The 23,429-nt window shown below is 35.7% G+C and overlaps 1 protein-coding gene across 2 annotated transcripts in view; it reads right to left on the bottom strand.

The window, feature by feature from the left end:
• Positions 1–835: 835 nt before the first annotated feature.
• Positions 836–23,429, bottom strand: part of MAP3K21 (mitogen-activated protein kinase kinase kinase 21) — a 43,390-nt gene continuing 20,796 nt past the window's right edge. The window contains exons 3-11 of one of the 2 annotated variants that reach the window (XM_052682022.1): positions 19,058–19,206; positions 18,153–18,328; positions 13,218–13,458; positions 11,808–11,930; positions 9,141–9,257; positions 8,447–8,597; positions 7,502–7,596; positions 5,003–5,791; positions 836–4,038 (exon numbers count right to left, since the gene is read on the bottom strand). In XM_052682022.1, the coding sequence (XP_052537982.1) occupies positions 3,614–4,038; positions 5,003–5,791; positions 7,502–7,596; positions 8,447–8,597; positions 9,141–9,257; positions 11,808–11,930; positions 13,218–13,458; positions 18,153–18,328; positions 19,058–19,206 (2,266 nt within the window). In that variant the 3' untranslated portion in view covers positions 836–3,613. The remainder of the gene's footprint in view (positions 4,039–5,002; positions 5,792–7,501; positions 7,597–8,446; positions 8,598–9,140; positions 9,258–11,807; positions 11,931–13,217; positions 13,459–18,152; positions 18,329–19,057; positions 19,207–23,429) is intronic. The other variant, XM_052682028.1, reaches the window with a different exon arrangement.

Here is a 23,429-nt window from a genome sequence, read left to right as displayed (position 1 = left end):
TCTCATGCTGCATGCAGTGTAGTAACCTGGTTGGTCATTCTAAAAAGGGAGGTGGCTAATGAGCAATGGAATCTTTTCCCTTGTCATACACTTCTCTGCAAATCATTACAACAATATATTGTCAACAATATAAATTGCCTGTGCAGCTTGGCTTATAAATACTCATACCTAGGCTCAATATTGACACTCACTGGCTGCGTGAAATGTATATTACCTCATCAGCCTCACTGAAATCTTCACACAAGGATGTCTTTATAAGATTGGGCTCACAGTTTTGAATTTCACTGCACCACTGGAGACTTCATTATATTGTTGCTGTGCAAACAGATACTTCCTCATCTCCCTATCCAAAGGTGGGCTAAAAAGCCCATAATGTAATGTGGAGAATGGAAAAGGAAAGCTCACAAAAAAAGGTCACAGAAAATATTACAAGAAAAATCATTGCTCCATTTGTCTTAACAACAACCACACAAATAAATCCTTACCTGTATTTTTGATGCTCAATCAGGTGCAAACTTCATTTACAGAATTTCAATACTACTCTAACAACTCTGTAATACACAGCTATCATTATAATAGCCCCAAAATATATATGCTCACAGAAAAGAAAGAAAAAGCTCACACTGTATGTTTCTGCCCACATCAAATACAAGAATAACAAGAATATTCACCTGCCGAGCTAGATAATTAATCTTAAATTAACAATTGCACCCTAACGTTCCAAGAATAGGCTGGCAGTAGTCTACAGTTCCTGGCTATTCCCTTGAGAACCCATTTGTAAAAGTTAAGATACTATAAATATATCTTTTGCAAGAAAATGCAGGTCACTTTGCAATCCAGTAGCTACAAAACATTTATTTTTTAAATAAAAACATTTAAATCATCAGGTTTTGTAAAACAGCATGTCAAGTGTTTATCTTAATCTTTGTAGCGTGAGCACCTTCAGTTTTATGCTAAAACAATCAACATAATTTATTATTTGGTCAGACTATTAACCTACATTGAAATAAATATAACTTCAAACAAGACAGATTACTTAAAGCATACCAGATAGCTCTAACTTCATAAAAAGCTTCTCTGGTGGCAAGTAAAACAGACTGCAAAACCACGATTGCAATATTTTTCTTTTTCTCTTTTTTAGATTCAGTGAAGACTGGCCTATGGAACTATCAAAAACAAGAATAAAGTTCTATGGACTAAAGCTTAGAAAGACTGCATCACAAAAGAAAAATTAATTAAGCTGGCTTACCTAAACCCTCTCAGATTGAGAGGTGGAATACATACTTCTAAATTAATTATAATACACTGGGCTGGTCATAATATGACCCGTTCTCAAGCAAAATTATCAACTGAACAGAAATAGAAGTCTTTGTTTAACAATGAGATAAGCCACTGATAAGTGAAAACAATATAGCCCACAAAGAGCATTTTAAGCTGACTGATTACAAAATGAAGGGTGCAAAATTCCACAAGTGATATAAACCTTTAAATACAGAAGTTTGTAAGTCAAAATTAGTTCAGCACCTGAGATTTTCCTTTAGAAAGCAAAACAGAGACACTTTCTTTAGAAACATATAATACAATCAACTCCTTTGCTCTCAGTGTTGCATCAGAGTAATTGATCAGAGTTGAAATACACATAATGTTCTAGGTTTTTAATTATGCCCTGAAGATAAATGGACTAGCAAAATAGATTCAAGATTTGATCCATGTGCATTACACAACTGTTTTACAAAAACATTTTTTTTATCAGAACTGGAATAGATTTCATCTACTGAAGTGTACTGATGAAACTGAATTTAAAGAAAAGTCAAAGAACAGCATGTAACTTGAGTAACGTTGACAAGGAAATAAGATTACTGAAATAAGAGTGTTTGAACAAAATGTAATAATCTGCTATGCAGGCATGTAGTTTTACAGACAACTAATCTATTTGTCTTCACTTTCAGTTAAAATACTATTGGAAGGAAACCCTTTCCTACTTTCACTTAGGTAGCTGGGAAATGATATTTATCTGTGTTCCGCTCTATGTGATTTCAATTTCATGATTTTGTATGTCTAGTTACCTACCATTCTCAAAGTAACCAACCTACTGCATACCAGCCTTAAAATAGAAACTTTCCTTTTTTTAATCTCCTGGCTTTGAAGCTTTTAAGTAAATGTGTATTCTATTTAACCCTCGAACACTTGGACCCCAGAACAAACAACAAAAGCCTCAGCAAAGTACTGCTCTGAGGAGTACATGGTAATGTTGCTCTAATGTGACCCAATTTTATTTATGAAGACTATTTGTCAAAAGATATGCAAATTAAGATTTGAAGTATTGGAATATGAGGGATGTTCCTTTCATTCTAGAAATGCTTTCATCAAATAAAAGAGACTGTACACTTGGTTTTACTTATTCGCTTAGTGAAATTGTAAATAAACTGTTAAGGTTTTTTATTGTTATTTTTTAATCAAGATTAAGCCTCCCACCACAATTAACTATTTGCAATTTTATGAAACTGTTGTATCTCTGAAAAGCAGCCAAGCACATCTCTTTGCCCTTTAATTTCTAAGGGGGCTATCAGTAGTAAATTTAGGAAGAAAAGCTTCAGAAATTATATAATGAAAATGCTTCCTTTTTGCTGCTCAAAAATTTGAGCGCAGTAGAACGCACTGCTGAATCACCTAAACCCCCCCCAAAAAACAGTCATTCTTAATCCCATCAATTCTTTTCTCAATAAAAAGTGCAGCAGAGTTTTCAAAAAACAAAGAGGGGCTAGAGGGCATAATCCTCTCCATCATACAAAAAAGAAAAAAAAAATTCCAAGCCAAGAATATTCTTTTCAGTGCAAACACTGCAGTCTTCAAAAAGTTAAGAGTACAAATATTTACATTCCAGTGTATCCTTACCTACAAGGAATGCTGTTTCACATTAGAAAGCATGTCCAATACCTTTAATCCAATCAAAATATTAAAGTTTACTTTCTCAAATCAATATAGTGGCTGAAACCCAAGTGTTTACATAAGCAGTAAAACTTTCTGAAGAAACTAATGCACACAGCTGAAAGTTCTCTCAAACACCAAGGGCAAAGACTGCAAATGCAGCTGCTGGTCCTTAACCAACTTCAGTATAACATGCCAAAATGTAACCAGCCATTAATGGGGACTGAACAGTTTTCTATACTAGCATCTTAAGCCCTTGACCCCTTTCATAATTCTACAAGGCATATAGAAGCTAGCTGCAGATAACTCCTTATGCTAAACTCTTCTTGAGTGAACACAATGTTACCACATGTCCTTCAGTTTTTCAATGTGCAAAGTTAGATTTCCAGAAAAATAATTCAAATTTATAGAACATGTATGTAACGCTGCAGAGGGAGATGAGTATGTTATTTTAATCATTCAAAATACGCTCAGGAACTTTAAGAAGTATTGTGCTTCTAGAAGTACTAGCTGGGATTCCATTTGAAAAAGGCACCTATCACACTTCCTTAATTAGCTGCCCGCTTTAATAATTTTGGTACTATTTGTTACAGTACATCAAAAAAACAGCAGCATAAAGCATTAGGTGGACAAGAAGTTTATATTTGTTCTCCTTTAAAAAGAAAATATTTAAAATGAAAGGCACTCAAGACAAAAACTCTCTCTCCAGTTCATATATAGACGGCCGGCATGTTTTGCTCTTCATTCGACATAAAGGCACAGTACAGTCTCTATTTTGACCTTCCACATCAATATCAAGTAATGAGGGCATGTGGCAGTTAGTTCTTTCCTCAGTGTCTGGCAAGAGGTGAACGTCTGGATCCGTACTGCCCTCTAAGCATTTGGAGTCTTTAGAGTTTGGTTTCATAATATGCGGAAGAATCTGCCATGGATCAATTTTACTTCTAACAGAAGAAGGTCGAGGCCTTGATATAATATTCATAGCTCTTTGTTTTTCATTTGAAATACCACAGTGGTTGCTGCTTCTTTGAAGAGACGGAGAATGTAGAGCTCCAGTAACTGAAAGAATGGGCAACTTGGAGACATCATCGGTTGAAGCAAATCCATTAGCTGACAGAATGAAAAGGTCAGACAAACAAGAGAAGAATTTAAACTCTTTGCCTCCTTGATTTCTTTGCCATTTGCAAAACTGTGTTACCACAAGCATTAATGATTTTTTTTTTCTTAAAAAAAGAAAAAATTAAGACATTCATATACATTTGTGGGGAATTTCCTAAAGAAGGATCAGCGGTGCTCAATGAAATCTTTCTTCTATACTTTGTTAGAGAATATAACAATTTCTATGTCATTGTTAGAAACAAGAAAAAGAATTAATCATCCAGTTCTTGGATGAATATTAACAGTAGAATACAGCCATCAATATTTGTCAGGTTGTTATGAATAATTACATACGCACAGATATTACATTTAAGCCACTACAGAACACCAGTAGTGCAGTTTAGAACTCCTGCTCTTTTCAAGAATTCATTAACTATGAACAAATCCACTTGCACCTTAACCAAATTTAAAGTCATTTTTAAATTAATTTTTTTTAATCAACAGCTTAGCTCAAAGATTAGCGGAGTATAAGACAACTCTTCAGTCAAACAAGCAAATCAAATCATATCAGATTCTCTCTTCTTGAACTTAAAAATGTATAGTATTATAATGATGCTAATTCCCTCACATATGCAGACTGTGAAACAAGCAAACATTTCTCTCAGTGTTATGAATTTTTCACACAAAAAGCATGTTATTGCTGACAAAAAAGCTAGGGAAATCTGTTTTTGCAATACCTGAGGAAATAACTGTTCCACTTGAATCTTAGTAATACCTTCCCTGTAACAGGATACTATTCCAAGTGCAGATAGCTTAGGGTTTGGACACCTAAAGCTTAACTGCATACATTTATGAAGGCTGACCTAACACTTGAACATATGATAAACACCCAGTCAGTAGTGAATGGTTAGTTCCCCTACATTTTCTGTTTCTGAAGTTAACAATCCCCCCACATTTTAAATTCTCAATCACCTACCTGTGGTGTGAAAATTGTTCCCATCTGATAAGGTTCGTCTATGACTCAACACACTCGTCTTCACTGAGGAAGCATTTGGAACTTTTTGAGAATCTTGTTGCAGACACAGATTAAAAGGCTGATTTTTTAATCGTGCAGAAACTGTATTAGGAGCCATCTGTATTCTCTGTTCTCTTTTATTTTCATAAGTTTCATAAGATAAAAAGTCCTCATTAGAATTATGTGGATCACAATCACCAAGCACACTGCTTACAAACGCGTCTTCACTGTCAGACTGAAGTAGGCATTTTGTGGAAATGGAGGGCATAGAGAGAAGATTCACAGTACTTGCTGCTGGATTTAAGGATGGAATACCCGTTTCCTCTTTTTTGGACTGCAGTCTTGTAGGGCTCGCACTCCTGCGAAATTTTGAAGCACGCTGAAATATTCCATCACGTTTCTTCTTCTCATCTTTAGGCAAGAGTTCATCTGGACCTTGTGATTTGTTCAGCTCTCTAATATCCAAGCCCAGAGCAACAGATGCGAGGAGGACTGCACAACCATAAAGAACTGAATCAGTCTTCTTCTTCTGCAGTGTTCTGCTCAGACTGTTTGTAGGTGTCATTTGAGGAGTACTATTTGTAGAACTGGCAGAGGTTCCTTCTTCAAAGCTTTCATGTTCTACTGTATTCTCTCCTTGATCATCCTTCCAAAGAGGTAGGTTAATATAGGCCTGACTTGGCAACTTAATTGACTTTGGTCTTTTACTGTCCAAACTTTCAGGGAGAAGTTTCTTATCAGTGCACACATCTGAAAAAAATTACAACATACTTTAGAATTACAATTCAACTATTTCACGTATATCCGCATATGTACACCAGGATTTCCTCTTACTTGCAGTTATCAATTTTGAGATTTGTATGCTCCCCTTAGATGTAGTCAGAAGATCAGAGAGACTCACATTTTGAGTTTTGAGTTCACATTCTAAGCCTAAACATTTTCAGGTTTTCTATTTAGTCTTTAGAACATATGAAGTACTATTTCATTACAAATGTCGTACTTCACGTAACTCAAAAGGCAAACTCTAGCAGGAGCAGCTTGCAAATGAATCTTAGCGCATAAGCTTAATTTTTAGAAAGGAAAAATAGATCTTTCAAACTTCAGCAGAATATTGCTTCTGCATGCTTTTGGTAGTGCTTTTTAGACCACATGAAAAATATTTTCATGTATGCTTTACAGTTATTTGATTTAATAAACATAAAGTGACAGAGAAGATCTGGAACAGATTCTTTGCAACACTTTCAATGAAGCTGTGTTCCAAAATCAAATGAATTGCTAGAATATTTTCCAATTAATTACGTCTGAAGTAAGGAGCAAATGTGACATTTCACACCTAATGACAAAAAAAAATGGAACGTGCACATAGCTCACATGATTTATTCTATCGGAAACTATTGAGCACTATAGAACAAACATGGAAATATTTGAAATATGTAAACTTGTTCAGTCTTCTCTGGATGTAGGGGTTTACTACATGCTAGTAAACCCACAGAATTGCTCTCTGTTTAGTCTATGAGTTTTTTTTGTTTTTGTCTGTTGTTTGTCTGTCTGTTTTTTAATAGTCCTACCAGTACACATGAGTCTTTTTTTCCTCAACAAAAAAACCAAAACCAAAAAACCCCACCAACATCCAAGCAGCTTACTATTTTCTCTTCCAGTTGACATAAATCTATAGCTACTGGACTACAAGTTATACCACAGTTGTTTCTTTGTTTTTGCTTTGTTTTTCCTGATAGCAGTATTTTTTCCAGTTATCTGTCATACAGAAAGCACACATAAATGTGAAAATTATAATGAATACTGAATAGCTAAAGCACATTCTAGGAATGGACATAAAATGCAATATCTTGTTTGCTGTATTTCAAGATAATATATTCCTTTTTTTTTTTTCCTCGTGGTTTCTTGTAAATCCCAAAATGTCACGTAACCAACTTAAAGATTTGCAATCTACTTTTTTTTTTTTCCTTGAACATTTAAAGAATAAATATTGCTAAAATAAAAAAATAAAAAAATAAAAAAAAAAATCAGGAAACTAAGACCTGGAAAAATATGAAGACTTACAGGTTTTAACTATAGTTTTAAACTGAGTACACAGAGGCCACTAACAATAGCACTCATCAATGATTATTTAAATGCCAATGTATTTATTTACAGAAGAATCTAAACAGCAGTGACCACAGACCTAACATACAGATCAGCCTGACAACTCAAAAACATGGAAAAAGTCTGCATGCTATGGCAGACCTCATGCAACCTGTCTGTTAGCTGTTAGTAATAGAAAGCTAAAGATTACTTCACACTTAGCGTTACAATTTTTTTTTTTATAATTTGAATTATATCTGTAGCATTAGAACTTTTAATAACGTGCACAATATTTGAGGAACAATGTGCTTTGTAACTCTGGAACAGACATAATGCCATCATGTGGTAATTTCCATTTTTTCCAAACACAGCTCTTACCTTGGTCCACAAACAGCGAAGCTAGAGGAACACCCTTCTGATTTTTCATTACAAGTGTTGACCAAGGGTTGCTGCCATCTGAAAGGGGTCTTATTCTGAAACAATGATAGGTACTTTGATATTTCAGATGATACTGTGCTTACATACTTAAAAAAGAAAGAGGTTACTTTTCCTTTCAAACTATAAACAGTTATATAGAACTTGAAAACAGAAAAGCTTTTCAAAGTTAAAAAAATGCATGTAAGAAATAGCATAGAGTGTTAAGACTATAAATTGATAACATAGCTTAGGATCAGGAATTTATACTAACAAGAAAGTTTCAGGATATGATAGGCTAAAAAAAAAAAAAAAAACTAAAAGAAAAATGGACCTTAACTATCGACTGAAGAACAAAAGTCAGTGAAAACCTGGACAACAGACGCACTCTCAAGGAAGCGACACAAATATAATAAATTACAATCAGAATCACAAACAGTGAGTTTTCAAAGAAACAAAAATAACAAAGCCAGTTTCAGTAGGATGGTCTGACTAGCTTACTAACCAGGTAAATGAATGGATGTCTTCACACACACACACACACACACACACACACACACAAAAAGGACGCACTGAAGTTACTGTATGAAGAAAAGGAAGAGGGTCTTTTTCATCATAAAATAGCCAACCTCAAATTTTCAGCAATCAGAAAAAAAAAATCTGAAAATAAACGTGCTCAGCTGACGCTCAGAACCCTCTTAACCTGTGCTGGTTAATGTGAGTGATGCTGCTGGTGAGTACTGTGCTTCACATATGCAGTCATTCTTATGTGATTGCACTGGAAGATATTACTGAGGGCTGTGCTTGCAGTTCTTCAGCACAGTCTGAGGAAAGGCAAGAAATCACCTACTACAGTGAATTAGTTACCAAGGATGCCTAGTATTATCAAAGAAAATGCAGTAGACATACTTGTCCTTACAATCTGCACGATCCTTTGTTTGAATTGAACTTGGTCCCCATGTACAACCTCTCTTTTTAAAATTTTTCTTCACTTCTTCAAACTCTTCCTGGTGGTAAGTTGTGCTCCTTCCCCAAGTTTTGTTGCTTTCATCTGAAGTTACTGAAGATTGGATTTAAAAACACAAAAAACCTTCATGTAAGTATATATACTACAAATATATATCTTCGTACACATTGACAGAACAGCCTTTCTCTACCACAAAGCCATTCTGATACAGTAACAGAAAGAGTAGTAAACAAAATTTGAGGCTTTCTCTTTCACAGAAAACACCACACAAATCGCACTGAACCAACAAGATGAGCAAGCAAGAAAAACAATGTATGAGCTGACAACAGACCCACATTAAAGGCAAAATAACAAAATTATCTGCTCCCTTTAACTGAGAACCTTATACTTAGGTATTTTAGACAAGTGAATTAGACTGAGCACTTAAATTCCAGTGAAGAAAATATACGCTGTGGAATAATTGGTATCAACTGAAACGATATTCCAATTGTGAGAATGATTAATATCTTCTCTCATTAAAAGTATGATTTGTTTGGGTGTAAAGCATCAGTTCTTCATTAAATGCTTAGTCCGTCACTTCAGGTCAGCTGTGAAATTAAACAGAACCAGCACCTTTGAAACATAATAAAATCTTGCCTTTTTTCATAACCCCACTGGGAAGTTCACATTCACTTGTGATATCTACATCTTGCTGGTACACATATACACTGTTTCTTCGGCCATTAGCTGTGTGTGTATCTGTACTGGGAATCACTGAAGAAAAATTAAGAGATCTTAGTCAAGCTGGTTTCAGAAAGGAATCTTTTTTCCTTCTTCTGGTCGTAAAGCCCAAATCTAAAAAGGCTCCAAGCATCTTTTAATAGAGGGTTTGTACTGTAGGGTTTACAGGTTCCTCTTTCTAGGATCAGTCTCAGACAAGTAGACTTCTGTATGTACTAACTGAAGAAGTAACTTGACAGCAACTACTCATGCTTACAGCTATGATGGAGATGAGAAAAAAAAACCCAGTAACTTAGCTTGTTACAACAGCATGATTAATGAGGCAGTTTTTTTCTTGCCAGCTGTTCAGTCACTCCTGAACCATTGCACTCTTGTCCTCCCTCACCATACACAGCTGCTTGTGTAGTACAGCAAACTACCTGCCTTCTTTAAACTCCCTTATTTCAAACAGTTTCAGGACTACTGAACATGTATTTTTTTTTTCTCTCCCTAAAACAGCTTTTAAACATAGCTGAACTTGATTTTAACCACAAGATTTACAATTAACTAAATTTTTATTTTAAAATACAAAGCATTTACATTCTGAAGCTAGAATTGTTGATGACAAAGCAAAGCAATCAAGCAACCAATTGTTAGAAATGCCTGCTCAAATCATCTCTGTTCAAAGAAGTCTTCTTGAAACAAAGATACTTAGAAGTGAAATCAAGTTAAAACATTATTGTGGGAAAGAATTTATTTTGCACAGGTGCAGATGGGTGTGGAAGCTGAATTGTTTCACCTAGATACTCCTGATAGATGTGATATGCTTAGGGATCTAAAATCAAAACCAGAAGATTGCTTCTTTTAAAGGAGAGCCTTTATGTCATCCTTTATGCTCTAATCCTACGAAAACAAACGCCTGCTCAAACAGAACAAAAAGTCTCCAGCAGCACTGAGCACTTACGCAAAGATTTAGACTGGCACTGCTATCATTTACACAGACCAGGAATCACAAAAAAAAGAAAAAAGAAAAAAAAAAAAAACAAAAAACAGCAAAACCCACTACCTACAAAAAAAAAAAATCCAAAAACCAAAAAACCTCAAGCTTTCAGAATTGTGCCAATACCAGCAATTTACTGCACTTCCAAGTACTTCTATACGGAACCAGGAAAATAAAAGAAAACATGACAGTCTTGTCTATATGTAGTCATGATATTTCACAAGGGAAAACCTCTCTGTACTTCCTGCAGTAAGTAAGACTTAAGAACTCCACAAAAAAAGCTCACCACAGCTTTCCTCATAGAATTTGCCTTCAATCTCAAATTTTCCATCTCTCTCCGTTACACACAACATATGGGTAGTAACAGTATTTACCCAGTATTTACCCAGTGAACTGTGTGAGTTCTGGCAACAACAATTCTGGTATTTATTCAACTGGAAAAGGCAGCACTTCACCTTCAGAGAATAATTAATAAAAAGGTCTTCATAAAGCAGAGATATTTCCAAAGAAGAGAGATCTGGTTTCTATCCAAGTTTTGGAGTTTCAATTAGGTTCAAAAAATGAAACAGAAGCCTGTGAACTAGCTACAAAACAGCATGCAGGAAAAAAACAAAACTAGCATGCATGTTGATTTCTCATCTTCCATATGCATGTCAGATACAGATTCTGAATTACTTTCCTTCAGAGAAAACTCCTTTGGCAACAATAGTTAGTCCACATCCATAAGCAACCAGTTGGCAAGTGTTCTACTGATATTAAATAGAGAGAAACTTCAGGCTTTTCCATCTCATGTAACATTTCACTTTAAATAAGGGCAACCAGACAATCTACTCTGCACAACAGTTTAAGCAGTATAAAAGCAGGCAATGAATCACATAAGAATTTACCCCATTTACATACAGTCATCTCAAATATAAAGGTGGGCTTTACTATAAAAACATGACAGGTTTCCTTCCACATTCATAACTGCTACCTCCACTATTCCTTCTGTCACCACTATACAGAGAATAATTAGATTGTCAAGCACAAGAACCATTGTTTTTATTTTTGTTTCTGTAAGATGTAAGATTTCATCTTTATTTTCTTCTGTTTTTATATTTGCTTACAGTTTACTTTTCTTTTTTCCTGAGCAAGCGGAGTTGCTGGTTGATCAATCCGCTTTTCCAGCTTATGAGACTGCTTTATTCTCTGAATATTATTATTTATTTTCAAACAACTACTGATTTCATTTAGCAACTGTAGTAAACTTAATAGAAATTCGTTTTCCATCCTGAATAACATTTGAAGCATGTTTTGCATTTTGCCATTGTAATTTTTGATTGTTTGGTGTTTTATCTACGTCTGCATGCAAATGAATTCCATAAGTTATTAACAAAATATATGATTTAAAACATCCATAGCTGTTCTGAGTTGCTGAAAATTAGTATTTTAGCAAGATTTTCTTTCCCATCAAACAACAGCTTGCAGAAGTTAGAACAAGCAAAGGAACCTGGTGAACAAAAATCTGTCTGAAATTGATAACACTACCAATGTGTTCCAGTGAGAGTATGAAAAAAAACATTCTGTACTGACTAGACGAACAATCAGAAATGTTGGAGACTTACACTGTATGGCTCGAAGACGAGGAATTATTGTGGGGCTACTTGATGGACTAGAACTGTTACTGTTTAAACTCCTCCTTTTATCCAGATTAGGAGATGCCTGCACTGTTATTTTGTGCTGGAAATCTATTAGAAATAATTTAAAAAAAAAAAATGTTCTAAATAAAGAATGTTCAATAGATTGTACTGTTGTACTAAATCAATTAAAATTATATAATGAGTTACATTTGATAACACAAGAGATGTTCATACAAATATATTGACAAATTCTGATCCTTAATGCAACAAATTGTTTCACACCCTCGCAGACTCTGTACAATAGATTTGCAGTAACATCAACAAAAGGAGCTACATCCAGTTGGATTCAAAACTGAGACATATACAGATCACAAGCTGTTATTCAAAAGGTTTTGCTGTCACAAAAGGTAAACAAATACATTGCATTAAAGAGGTCATATTCATCAAATTTGTAGAAATTCAAGACACCAAAATATAGGATTACCAATATTTCCATCAAAGTAATAAAACAAATATTGGAAAGGAAAAAAATGTAATGAAATTAAGTTTGATCATATGCCCTTCTTTAATCCCTATCAACAGTGCAATTATAGACTGAATGTTTTTCTTACAACAGAACTGTCTCTAGGACTTGTTAATCTTGATGATTCTCGACAACAAAGAGCTAAGCAGTACTCCAGATAAAACTTTCTCAAATAAGATATGGGCAGAATCAAGAAAAAAGAAACAAATATTAAGTTTAAGCTTGTGATTCAGCTTAAACCAATACTTAAAACTTTGAGCAGGATCATATGCCTTTCTGGGAATTTTGTAGTAATTCTGTTACTGTAATTTTTAAAGCAAGTGAAATGGGACAGCACTTTCAGCATTAGTGAAACATGCCTAAATATTTGTGCATTCTTTGTCTCTTCCCAGGTACCAGACAGTTACAGTTTGGTCCACACTGAGTTAATGTAGCATTAGGTACATGGGGCATTAGTAATAAATTAACAGACTCAGAAACTACTGGAAGGATCCAGCCGCCTCCAGAGTACTACTAACAATGGTGAAGGCTCGCAAATCATGGGCATAATCTTGAGTTTGCCTGCTGACATCTAGTGGCAATATTAATAAGGCAACACAATCAATCTGACAACAGCTTAAATCTTTAAGTTCTCATGCTTTCCTTCCAGAAACAGTGGATTTGATTGAATCAGGTGAAAGACTGCTCAGAGATAGGGACTACCTCAAAAAATATGGCATGTAACAGTGGTTTTTACCACATCCTTTGCACTTATTTGGGGTAGAAGAAACTAGAAATGAATGAAAATATCAGCCAAAACTGAAAACTTTAACCACTGAAGCCTGCTTACTTAATCATAATATATGTTGTGAACATAAAAGAAAACTGCAAACCTGAAGGCAAACTAATTCTGTGTCCATCTTTAAGTTTTAACCGGCTTCTTTTAAATTTGCCCTTTCTCTTCTTTACATTGGGTTTCTCTTGATTTAACTGGAATATCATGATGTTCAGTTCACGCTCCAATACATCGATCTCACGTTCTGCTAACTGTTGCTCACGCCGTTTAAGCAGCTCTTCTTGAGATTTTTGCTGAAGAGCTGCTCTTGTCAGCTCTTCTTCTCGTGATCGAAGCTCCTAAAAATAAGATTTGCACAAGTGAAACTGAGTAACAGTGTAAAAGCTGTATTAAAGGATGTTGCAAGTATTCAGTAAGTTGTATTTCCTTATGTGTTTCACGATATATATTTAACACACACATACGACCTGACAGTTGACCACTCTGCATAAGTGAAGATTCTGTATCTGGATGCAAACAAGCATTATACAGATTTCCTTTGAAGCATTTAACTTGAGATACTTAAGCTAGGTAAGCACTGGAAACGGGGACAACATATCAAACCAGAGATTATCAGCTTACAGCCTAGCACAAAATGTGCTTTAAGTACTTCACATCAGAGACTCTCCCATCCCACGAGGGCTTCTCTTAGATAACTTCCATACACTAAATAAAAAAGAATGACCTGATGAAAACAAGTGAATGCATTCATCTTAATTTTCCTAACCTTTCCTGTTTTTCAACCATGTATTAGGCTTTTTCTATCTGAAAAAGCAATCAGTATTATAATGAATGGGAATTAGTGTAATAGGATAAACTAAGTCATAAAACAGAAGACAGCTGTTTCTTAATTAAAAAGCAGCACATATCTGTGTAGCATCAAATAGCTAACCACTGAGTTGCACCACATGGACTCTCAAACTATCAAACCCATGCAATAGTTGTTCTTTTGCCTTTTAGATTTTATTTTTATCTTTTCTCCTTTCTCGGAAAAGCATTAGCAAGAAAGCTCATTAATTTTTAGGGTAAGTAAATTCCCAAGGGTAAACTACTAAACAACTGTAATCCTACAACCAGAAAATGATCTTAAACTTAAAAAAAAAAAAAAAAAATCTGTCAAAATATGCCTGAATTTTAAGAGTTGAGAAAAGGAGAAGCTATGATGTGACTGATACTATGTTTCTCACTGGATAACTTGTTCATTTTAATGGATGACTGTGCAACATCTGTCCAAATTGTAATTCAACTGAAAATAGAAGTTCAGCAACAGAAATCAAGCTATGCTAAGAGTTCTAGATATTTAGGAATCCTTTTTTCTCTAATTAAAACTCATTAATTCCATCACCATACATTCTTCCTATAAAAGGAGAGCAGACTGCATGTTTCTGGCCATCAGTATCCACCAGCGTCATATACTAGCACTATTCCTCATCTAACATCCAGCATTTATTGAAATACTACCAGCATAAAGCAAATATCTACTCTTTCAACACTCCTTCCAAATAAGGTGGCCTCTGAACTGTATCAATTTGATGTTCTCAAACAAGCGCAAAAACCATCCCTCTCTGTTCCTGCCTAAAAGGCCATGGATTTCAGAAAGACAGTTTACCGCTGAATCAAATCAAACTCTGGTTCAGTGAGAAGCAGCTGCTCCTCAGAGAGATACTTGTTCTTTCATTACAATTAGCATACACGTACTGCTTATCGCTGGTTTCAAATTTAATTTAATTGACTGACACATTTTAGACAGCTTGCTAATTCTGAGTGAGCCTGTTTCAACACAACTTTTTCAAAAAAGTATTTTTTTTTTCCTTTTAAATCCATTCTTCTTAACATACACACCTTGGCAAAAGGTAATTATGCCTCTTGGGAATTCAAAGGGGCCTGTCTTCGTGCCAGCAAGTAAAATTTTGGGTGTTTAATCACTTTTAACACTTCTTAATTTAGAGGTTACTGACAATTTTTACTTTTCTCCTCCTTCTGTCCAGTCAAAATTGAACAAATAAAAGAGTTGGAAGCAGAAGACAGATGAATTAAAATTTAGGATAAAGGTAGGATGCCCCATCCCTGGAGGTGTTCAAGGCCAGACTGGATGGAGCCCTGGGCAGCCTGGTCTAGTATTAAATGGGGAGGTTGGTGGCCCTGCATGTGGCAGGGGGGTTGGAGATTCATGATCCTTGAGGTCCCTTCCAGCCTTGGTCATTCTGTGTGATTCTGTGATAAAGGTACATAAGAGTTTAAAATAGAAAAGATGTTTATTACTACAAAGGTTTGGGAGATACTCTTCACTATGCACTTCTCATTCTCAATCCCAGGACATAAAGCTCAGTAACAAGGAAAAAACTGAAGGTCTGTACTGAAAAGGCAGACAATCTAGAAAATGAAAGCGTTTCCTCATTGAGAGTTTTAGTATTTACTCTTTTCCAAATAAACTAATTAAAGACAGACCTACTGCAATTAGTTATGCACCACTCTCCAATTACAACACTCATTATAAGGAAGCTAGGAAAGAGTTCTATATTTAAGTTGCTCAAGAATGCTCATCACAAAAGATTGCAATCTTTCCTTGAAGTGGGTGTCACCATCACTCATTTACAGCAAGCCCTTGAGGAAATTCCTCCAGCTACAGAAGTTTCTCCTTCACAGGGAATGAGACTCCACACAGGGTTGTTGTTGTTGTTCTTTCTTCATTTTATTATAATCATTATATTAATGCTTCATAAACTTGACTCTCCCTAGTATCTGTCAGTGAAATTGATAATGTGTTAAATTAAGCAAGCACAAACATTTAATAACTTGTTTAAGTTAGAGTTATATGCTTTCATTCTTCAACAAGTTTACCTAATTAGGGCAGATGCCTTTGGACGTGCAGTAATTTGGCATATGAGAAGTAAATTTCATTAATCTTTTCCTCTCCCTAATTAAGCTTAATTCACTTTTACATCAAAAATATAACTCTCCCCACAAAAATCTGTGCTAACTAATACTCAGCTTGATTTAGTCAGTGGGAGTTTCTTCAAGAGAAAATCTCATGCTGGACAAATGCCTCCAGAAAATAAACACACACCTGAATGGGAATGCCTTTTCCTGTTCTAAGCGCTCCCATAGCAAAAAGGAGAAAATGGCTGGTTGAGCAGTCACTGCAGAGGGAAAAAACAAAGGCAGGCCCTATGGAGGGTTCTGGCAGTGGCTGGCGGCCTCACAGCAAGTGAAAATGAGAGTCTCTTCTCTTCGTAGAGGGACCATAATTCAGCTGGAAAGGAAGAAATCTGACAGCTAGAGAGACACATAGCCCAGCTCCAACAATGTGTAGGCAGGGAGCATATGGATAACATGGCTAACACGTGCTCAATTCAATGACATGAAATGGAAGAGGGAAAACCAGAGGGCAGGAACAAAGGCAGACTGGAAATAAGGAAGACTATTATTGAGAATACTACAAACTTGGCAGCAATTGACAAATCTGAATAATCACATGCACCGATGCCACTACAGAAGATCCACAACATCACATCCACCATCATCTAATAGCCCACAAGTAGCCATCTGCGGCACTTGGTAAAAAGAGGTGTGGGGCACAGTCAACATTTAAATGTCTGATTAATAAGCATTTCTCTACAAATCCCTGCGTCTCAATTCTCTTCTGTACTTATTATGTATTTGCTTAATGAAAAATAACAATGTACACCAGGCAATTGTATTATTGCAAGAGATCTGCAAGGAAGACATCCATGTCTGCCAGAAGCATTTCTAACTGTGATTCAAAAGGACAACTAAAAACAAAACATGAAGACAAATAGCTTCAGACACTGCATCCCGGAGTTTTAAGGAGAAACAGCCAAAAGATTCTGGACTGATGGCCTTGACATTTAACAATACTTAGGAGGAAGGTGAAAACAACAACAACAACAAAAAAACAACAGGACAGAGAACAGATAACTAGGATGGTAACCAACCACATACATCTATCAAGTTGATAGAGTTCACATGCACTGTTCGATGAAAATTACAGAACAAGATAATTAAGGCCAGCCAGCTTGCCTACAAGATTTTTTTTTTTTTCAAAGTAGGAGACAGGTCTAGCTGGTTAAAGACAATGTTTGTTAATAAATTCTCACACATCCATCAGAGTAAATTTTCACATTTGGTACTGCTCTAGTTTCTAAATGAAATGGAAAAAGAATTGAATGGCCAGCTACTATAGTTCAAAAGCGTAATTAAATGTGAACATTTATGTTAAAATGGAGATATTAAGAGTGATCTCAAAAAAATCTGTGATTTACTCATAGCTATTAACCATTTTGAATTTATGGAAATAAAAACCATGAAAACTTGCAGTGGCTATAAAAAAATGAGTAAAAAAACCTCTGGTTTGTTTGATAATGCATTTGATTTGATGCATCCAAATACTCAGGAAAAAAACAACACTCTAAGAAGTCTATAAGCCTGATCTGCAAACCATTTTCTCTGGGGAAGCAGGTGGCATATGTTGCTTTTTCAACTGTATTTCTGAATGAACTAATCACACCATAACCCTCACTCACCAATAATACTGCTTCCTAATAAACTTAACATTTTTATTCAACTGAGGTACCTCTAATTATGGTTTCAGCATTCAGAACTGTATTGATTTGTTTACAGAAAAATGGAGAAAAGCAAGTTGTCTGCAATTCAAGAAAACCAATAATAAAACCTTTTGTTCTTAAGTAAGCTCGCTGCAAGACGGTTAAAGTGCTGTCAAGAAAATACTGATGAGAAACATTAATGGAATTTAAGAATAGTACATTCACCAACAAAAATAGGTAATTAAAGTAACAACTTGTTTTAATGAGAATAAATCTTCTCCATGTAGTTTATCCTCTCGCTTGTGTCTCACTAGCTAAATCAGGTTTCTAGCATTATTTTGAGAAGCTACAATTCAAATATCTAAATCTGTTGTATCACAATACACGTACCACTCCTTCACTGCCATGCAAATGGAAAACGAACTTACTTTTTCCTTGGTCCTCAATTCATTGAATATCTGCTGAATTTCCAATTTCCAGTCGTCTTGCATGGAATGGAAAGATTCTTGAGGCATTTCAGTCATTACTGCCCCCTCAATGGCAGTAAGCTGTTCAAGAATTATGGCAAATGATGGTCGGATATGAGGGTCCTGTTCCCAGCATTCTAGAATTTATTAGAATCCCATCAGTGCTTAATAGTACATACAACTTTTTGAAGAATAAAACTGAATTTCCAGTTACTTGCTATTGTACTTTAAGCTATGATACACTATAACCTTCTTCTGCAAGGCTTCCCTAGTTCTGTTTCCCTAAGTGATATCTACCTATCTGTCCTCAAGACCGGTTTTAGTTAATAATCAGATTTTTTCACCTCAGTCTTTAGGATCTCAAATAGCTGAACTAGCAGTACTACATAGAAAAGGTATTTATCAAAAGGTAAAGAGACTATATATGAGGAAACACCCATTAGTGAGCAAGAGTTTTTTCTCTCTAGAGCATGTCAAAAACATTTTTTACTTTCACAAAAAACAATGAGAAAATGCTATTTTCAGTTCTTCCCTTTGGGAATTTATCATATCTATCTTACACTGACCCATATTTTAGGAAAAATTAATGCAATTTGAGTGTAAAAACAAATCATTAAAATTAGGGAAAAAGTATACTCTGTGACCACTGAAAAATCTAAGTGGTGTACTTCAATACTGCATGACTTGTGCATAAGCATATAATAGTCTGTTGCACCAGACTGCCTCTAAAAGAACAAAGTATTTTATATGCACTGCATTATAGAATATGGTGCTTATTTTGAATTCTATGACTATTACAGCCACTGATACATACCCCAAGCCCCTAATTATTTAAATAAATAGGTAGAAAAAAAAAACACATATACCTTTCATTAGTTTTGCAAATGGTTCAGGACAAGTGGATGGAATGGGCAAAGTAAGCTTATTGACAGCAACTCCATAAGCCACAGCAAGGCCATCAATGCCACGGTAAGGAACTTCTCCTGTAAGCAGTTCCCACAGCAACACTCCATAACTACAAAAAGTAATTTTTAAATGGTTATTTTTCAGAACACTGACACCTTATTTTATCAAGAACAAACAAGTATGTATTCAACCATGTACTGAAATTCTTGATGATTTTCCATGTCAAAGGGAATGCTTTAAAGAGTTCGCACCACTTCAATCATCTCGCACCTTTTCTCCAATACAACTAACCAAATTCAACGTCACTTAGTTGCAATCTTATCCTACTGTCACATGCTAGCTGAAAAAACATGGACATCAAGGACTCAAAATATAACCTGAAGTTACTTCTCTATAAACACTAGTGTCACATAAATCTCAGTTAGGACAAGAAGTTTGAACCAGAGGAAAACAAGTGATCCTTGCACCACCAAAGTCAAACAAAAGAACAAAAAATACTCCACCACCTCAGCAGGGCATTCAGGCCAGACACTTTTCCAAAGATTTCAGTTTCCTAGACGTGCTGGTGAGGCTGCACCTCGAGTACTGTGTTCAGTTTTGGGCACCTCAATACAGAAAGGACATTGAGGTGCTGGAGCAGGTCCAAAGATGGGCACCAAGGCTTGCGAAGGCCTTGGAGAATGTGCTCTATGAGGAGAGACTGAAGGAACTGGGGCTGTTCAGTCTGGGGAAAAGGAGGCTGAGGGGAGACCTTATTGCTCTCTTCCAATACCTGAAAGGTGCTTACAGTGAGAGTGGAGTTGGTCTCTTCTCACTTGTGACAGGACGAGGGGAAATGGTCTCAAGTTGTGCCAGGGTAGGTTTAGGCTGGATATCAAGAAACACTTCTTTACAGAAAAGGTTGTTAAGTACTGCTCCCTAGGGAAAACTGTTTGGATGTGGTGCTCAGGGACATGATTTAGTGGAGGGTTGTTAGAGTTAGGGTAGTATGGTTAGGCTGTGGTTGGACTTGATGATCTTTAAGGTCTTTTCCAACCTGAGCAATTCTATGATCCTATGGTTCTACATGCCTTTTCTCTTTTCCTAATTAACACAGACTAAAACCCAGCATATCTAATCCCTTCTTTGTTATATAAAGGCCTGTTAATTTTTTCTCAATCTTTTCAGATTTGTAGGGAGAGAAGAGTTACACACACAACTAGTTTCCCTATACAGGGAAAGAAAAACAGTACTGCCTCCTATGAAAGGTGCTGGTGAGAACTTTTCTTACCACCACGTATAGAAATCAACAATCATAGACATTCCTATTGCAGCAAGAGTAACCATAAGAATTTCTGCTATGCTTTCCAGTCTAGATGAAAAGCCAGGTGTTGTTTTTACTGTCTTTGGGATTGTACACCCAGTGTTTGCTTAAATGACCCAACCCCCAGCAAAACACTGGAACAGCATGCTAGTTGCTTTTATTTTAGATCTCCTATTCCAATACGACAGAGAAAGTTGTAAGTCTCGGTGATTTTTGTGGAAGGAGGAATTTCTTTAGATGTGAGCCTACGGTGGACTTTTCTAAGAAATGTACATGGCACTGGTGAGAGAGGTAAGGGCTGGGTACTCCTTAACATCCAACACTGCTTCTATGTACCCCACCTAGTACCACCAAGTACTAGAAGTACAACCCCAACTACAGCAGATGTGAATACAAGAATAACAAGAATGTAACTGGTCATTTTTACTGTCACTGCCTTCTTCTGAAAGTCATTCAGCATTGTGTAAAACCTTGAACCACTTGAGAATAAGTAAATAAGAAACAAAGCCAGTAAACTACACAATTTCAGCACAAACAGAACATATTTCTTACATGTTTAGTAACTACACAGGAAGCAGTTTGAACTAAATAGCAGCACTCTGTTTATCTAAGTTCTGTTCATCAATGAAATTTTAGTCACCATAAAAATCTCAGGAAATTAATGAATTCACAGGTTTAACAATGAATTAAAAGCTAAGAAGTACTGTTTATTCCTAAAAAAAAAAAAAAAAAAAAAAAGCAATAAAAGTAAAAAATCTTAGGATTCTTGATCATTGCCCTCTTTTTTTTTTCTAATCTATACATCCACTCATATGCTCAAACTCCAAAGACCAATTTCATTTTAAAATGGTTGTACTTCTGACAATAATAAACACAATATTTTCTGGTTTTATATATGATGGAAAAACTCTATTAAAGATTGTTTTATTTGTGCATTTAGATAAAGCATTAAAAAATAATCTTACACTCTCCCAGCAAGTGAAGATTGGTTTTCATTCAAGGAATTCCCTGGTTCAGACTATTATGTATCTATTTTAGCATGAATTTTGAAGCTAATCAGAATCATAATAAAAAGAAATCATCTTTCACAAAAGACTTGTATCACACCATTAATTTTTGTTACATTTACAGTTTTAGCAGTTTTCCATAGTGCCAAACAGGTGATCGTAACACTTCAACCTCTTTTAGGGAAGGTAGTCTTAACTTCAAGTGCCAAGAGCCAGCATGGGCTGGGGTAGAATTCTACAGATGATTCTAGTCCTCCTGCTTTTGGGAGGTGCTAGTCAGTCCATCATTATCCAGGACAACCACTACTTATTACTCAAAAATGGAAGTTGCTACTTTGTGCATTAAATTTCACCAGCACACATACAGTCATTCTATGCGTACAGTCTGAGGTACTAAGAAATAGTATTTGTAAAAGATTAAGGAGTAAAACCCATCTCCTTTTACATCTTAGGGAAAAAAGGAAAAAAAAAAAAAAAAAAAAAGAAAAAAAAGAACCCCCCCAAAAATACAGGCACTCAAATACACCCAAATTATACATTAAGGTCACAAACTAATGCTTTCAGTAAGTTGTTCCTTAGACAATTTGGCCACTAAAATTTATTCCCCTGCTGTTCAATGTGATCTAAGCCTTTCTTTCTATATCGCATTCCAGAAATAACTTGCTGCTCCAATGTTTTTTAAAAGCTGATCAAAATGGAAGTAATCAAAGTTCTCAAAATTTCTTTTACTTTACAACTCATCTTCTGAAGCAGAGGTCACTATGCACTGCCACATGAATCCCTTTAAAGAGTATACGAACATGCCAGGCAAAGGCAGCTATTCAGCAAGAGCTTTCTGATTTTGTTGAGAACTTGCACTTTCAGGCTTCTTACCTAAGATTGACATACCAAGACTGAAATATGCAATAAATGATGGAAAGATAGGAGTGAAAAAGTGGAATTCCTCTTTGTTGTTTTTGTATACAGTTCCAGACTCCCCAAAACAGTAGTTACAATTTGGGTTTGTGAAGCAGAAGGATACAAGTTCAGGGCCTAGAAAGAACACATTCTGCTACCTAGGATGACACATGAGAAAATGCTGCCTGCAAGACAGTATGAAAACCCTGCCATAACAAACCCCAGCACTGTCTGATTCTGGAATGCTGCTTGCAAATGCAATCATATTTGAGCAGCCTCAACTGCTCAGGATTTTGTTTATTTTTAATAAGTGGTCTAAAGACATCTTGTGGAAACTCAGTACTCAGTATGCGTAACTTCAGTTTAAACTGTTTCTTAAATATATTCTTGTCTTTGAGAGACCCATGCTTACATTTGTAACCCGATGTCTTTAAAATAAAAAGCACTCCAACAACTGGAGTATTACTAGACTTGCAGTATTATTTGTTTGCCTTTTAAAGGAGTAAAGATAAGCAACAGAACAGATTGAGGTGCAGTAAGCAGAAAATCTTTAGAAGCCAAGAAGGACTTAACTATACTGTAAAACAGAGCCTTTCTACTTAAAAACCTCTCCTGTTACAAGTCCATCATTGAACTAAATACTTACATTTTTACAAGAGAGGCGTGCAGGAGAGAAGGCGAAGAAGAGAAATACTGTAGATTCCAAAAATGTAAACTAATGTTGCAGCAGAATATAAAATAATTGCACCAAAGCATACCCCCTCAGATACCTAAAATCACAGCAACAAGACTGGACAGGACCTGTAATTAAGCATGGAATACAGCTGATTAGGGAAAACGCCTACACCCAAACTCCACCCCGCAAAAGAAAAAGAAAAAAAAAAAAGAAAGAAAGAATGGAAAAGAGCGAAGCCAATGATGTTTCTGAACCGGTCATCAACTCAGACTGATGTAAACAACATGCTGAAAATCAGTTGCAGACAAATGGGTGTCAGAAAACAGCAGTGCAGATACAGAATCATCCTGAGAACACCAAAAATGTTACTTCATGCTGTAGAATATCAAGCATCTACACAAAATGAGACCGTATTTAAGAACTATGCAACACAGAGCATGCATAAAAGG

Source organism: Tympanuchus pallidicinctus, unplaced genomic scaffold (assembly GCF_026119805.1).
Source record: "Tympanuchus pallidicinctus isolate F22 unplaced genomic scaffold, pur_lepc_1.0 scaffold1, whole genome shotgun sequence".
Taxonomy (NCBI): domain Eukaryota; kingdom Metazoa; phylum Chordata; class Aves; order Galliformes; family Phasianidae; genus Tympanuchus; species Tympanuchus pallidicinctus.
Note: the sequence above shows the minus strand (reverse complement) of the source record. Positions and strands in the feature narration are given on the sequence as shown.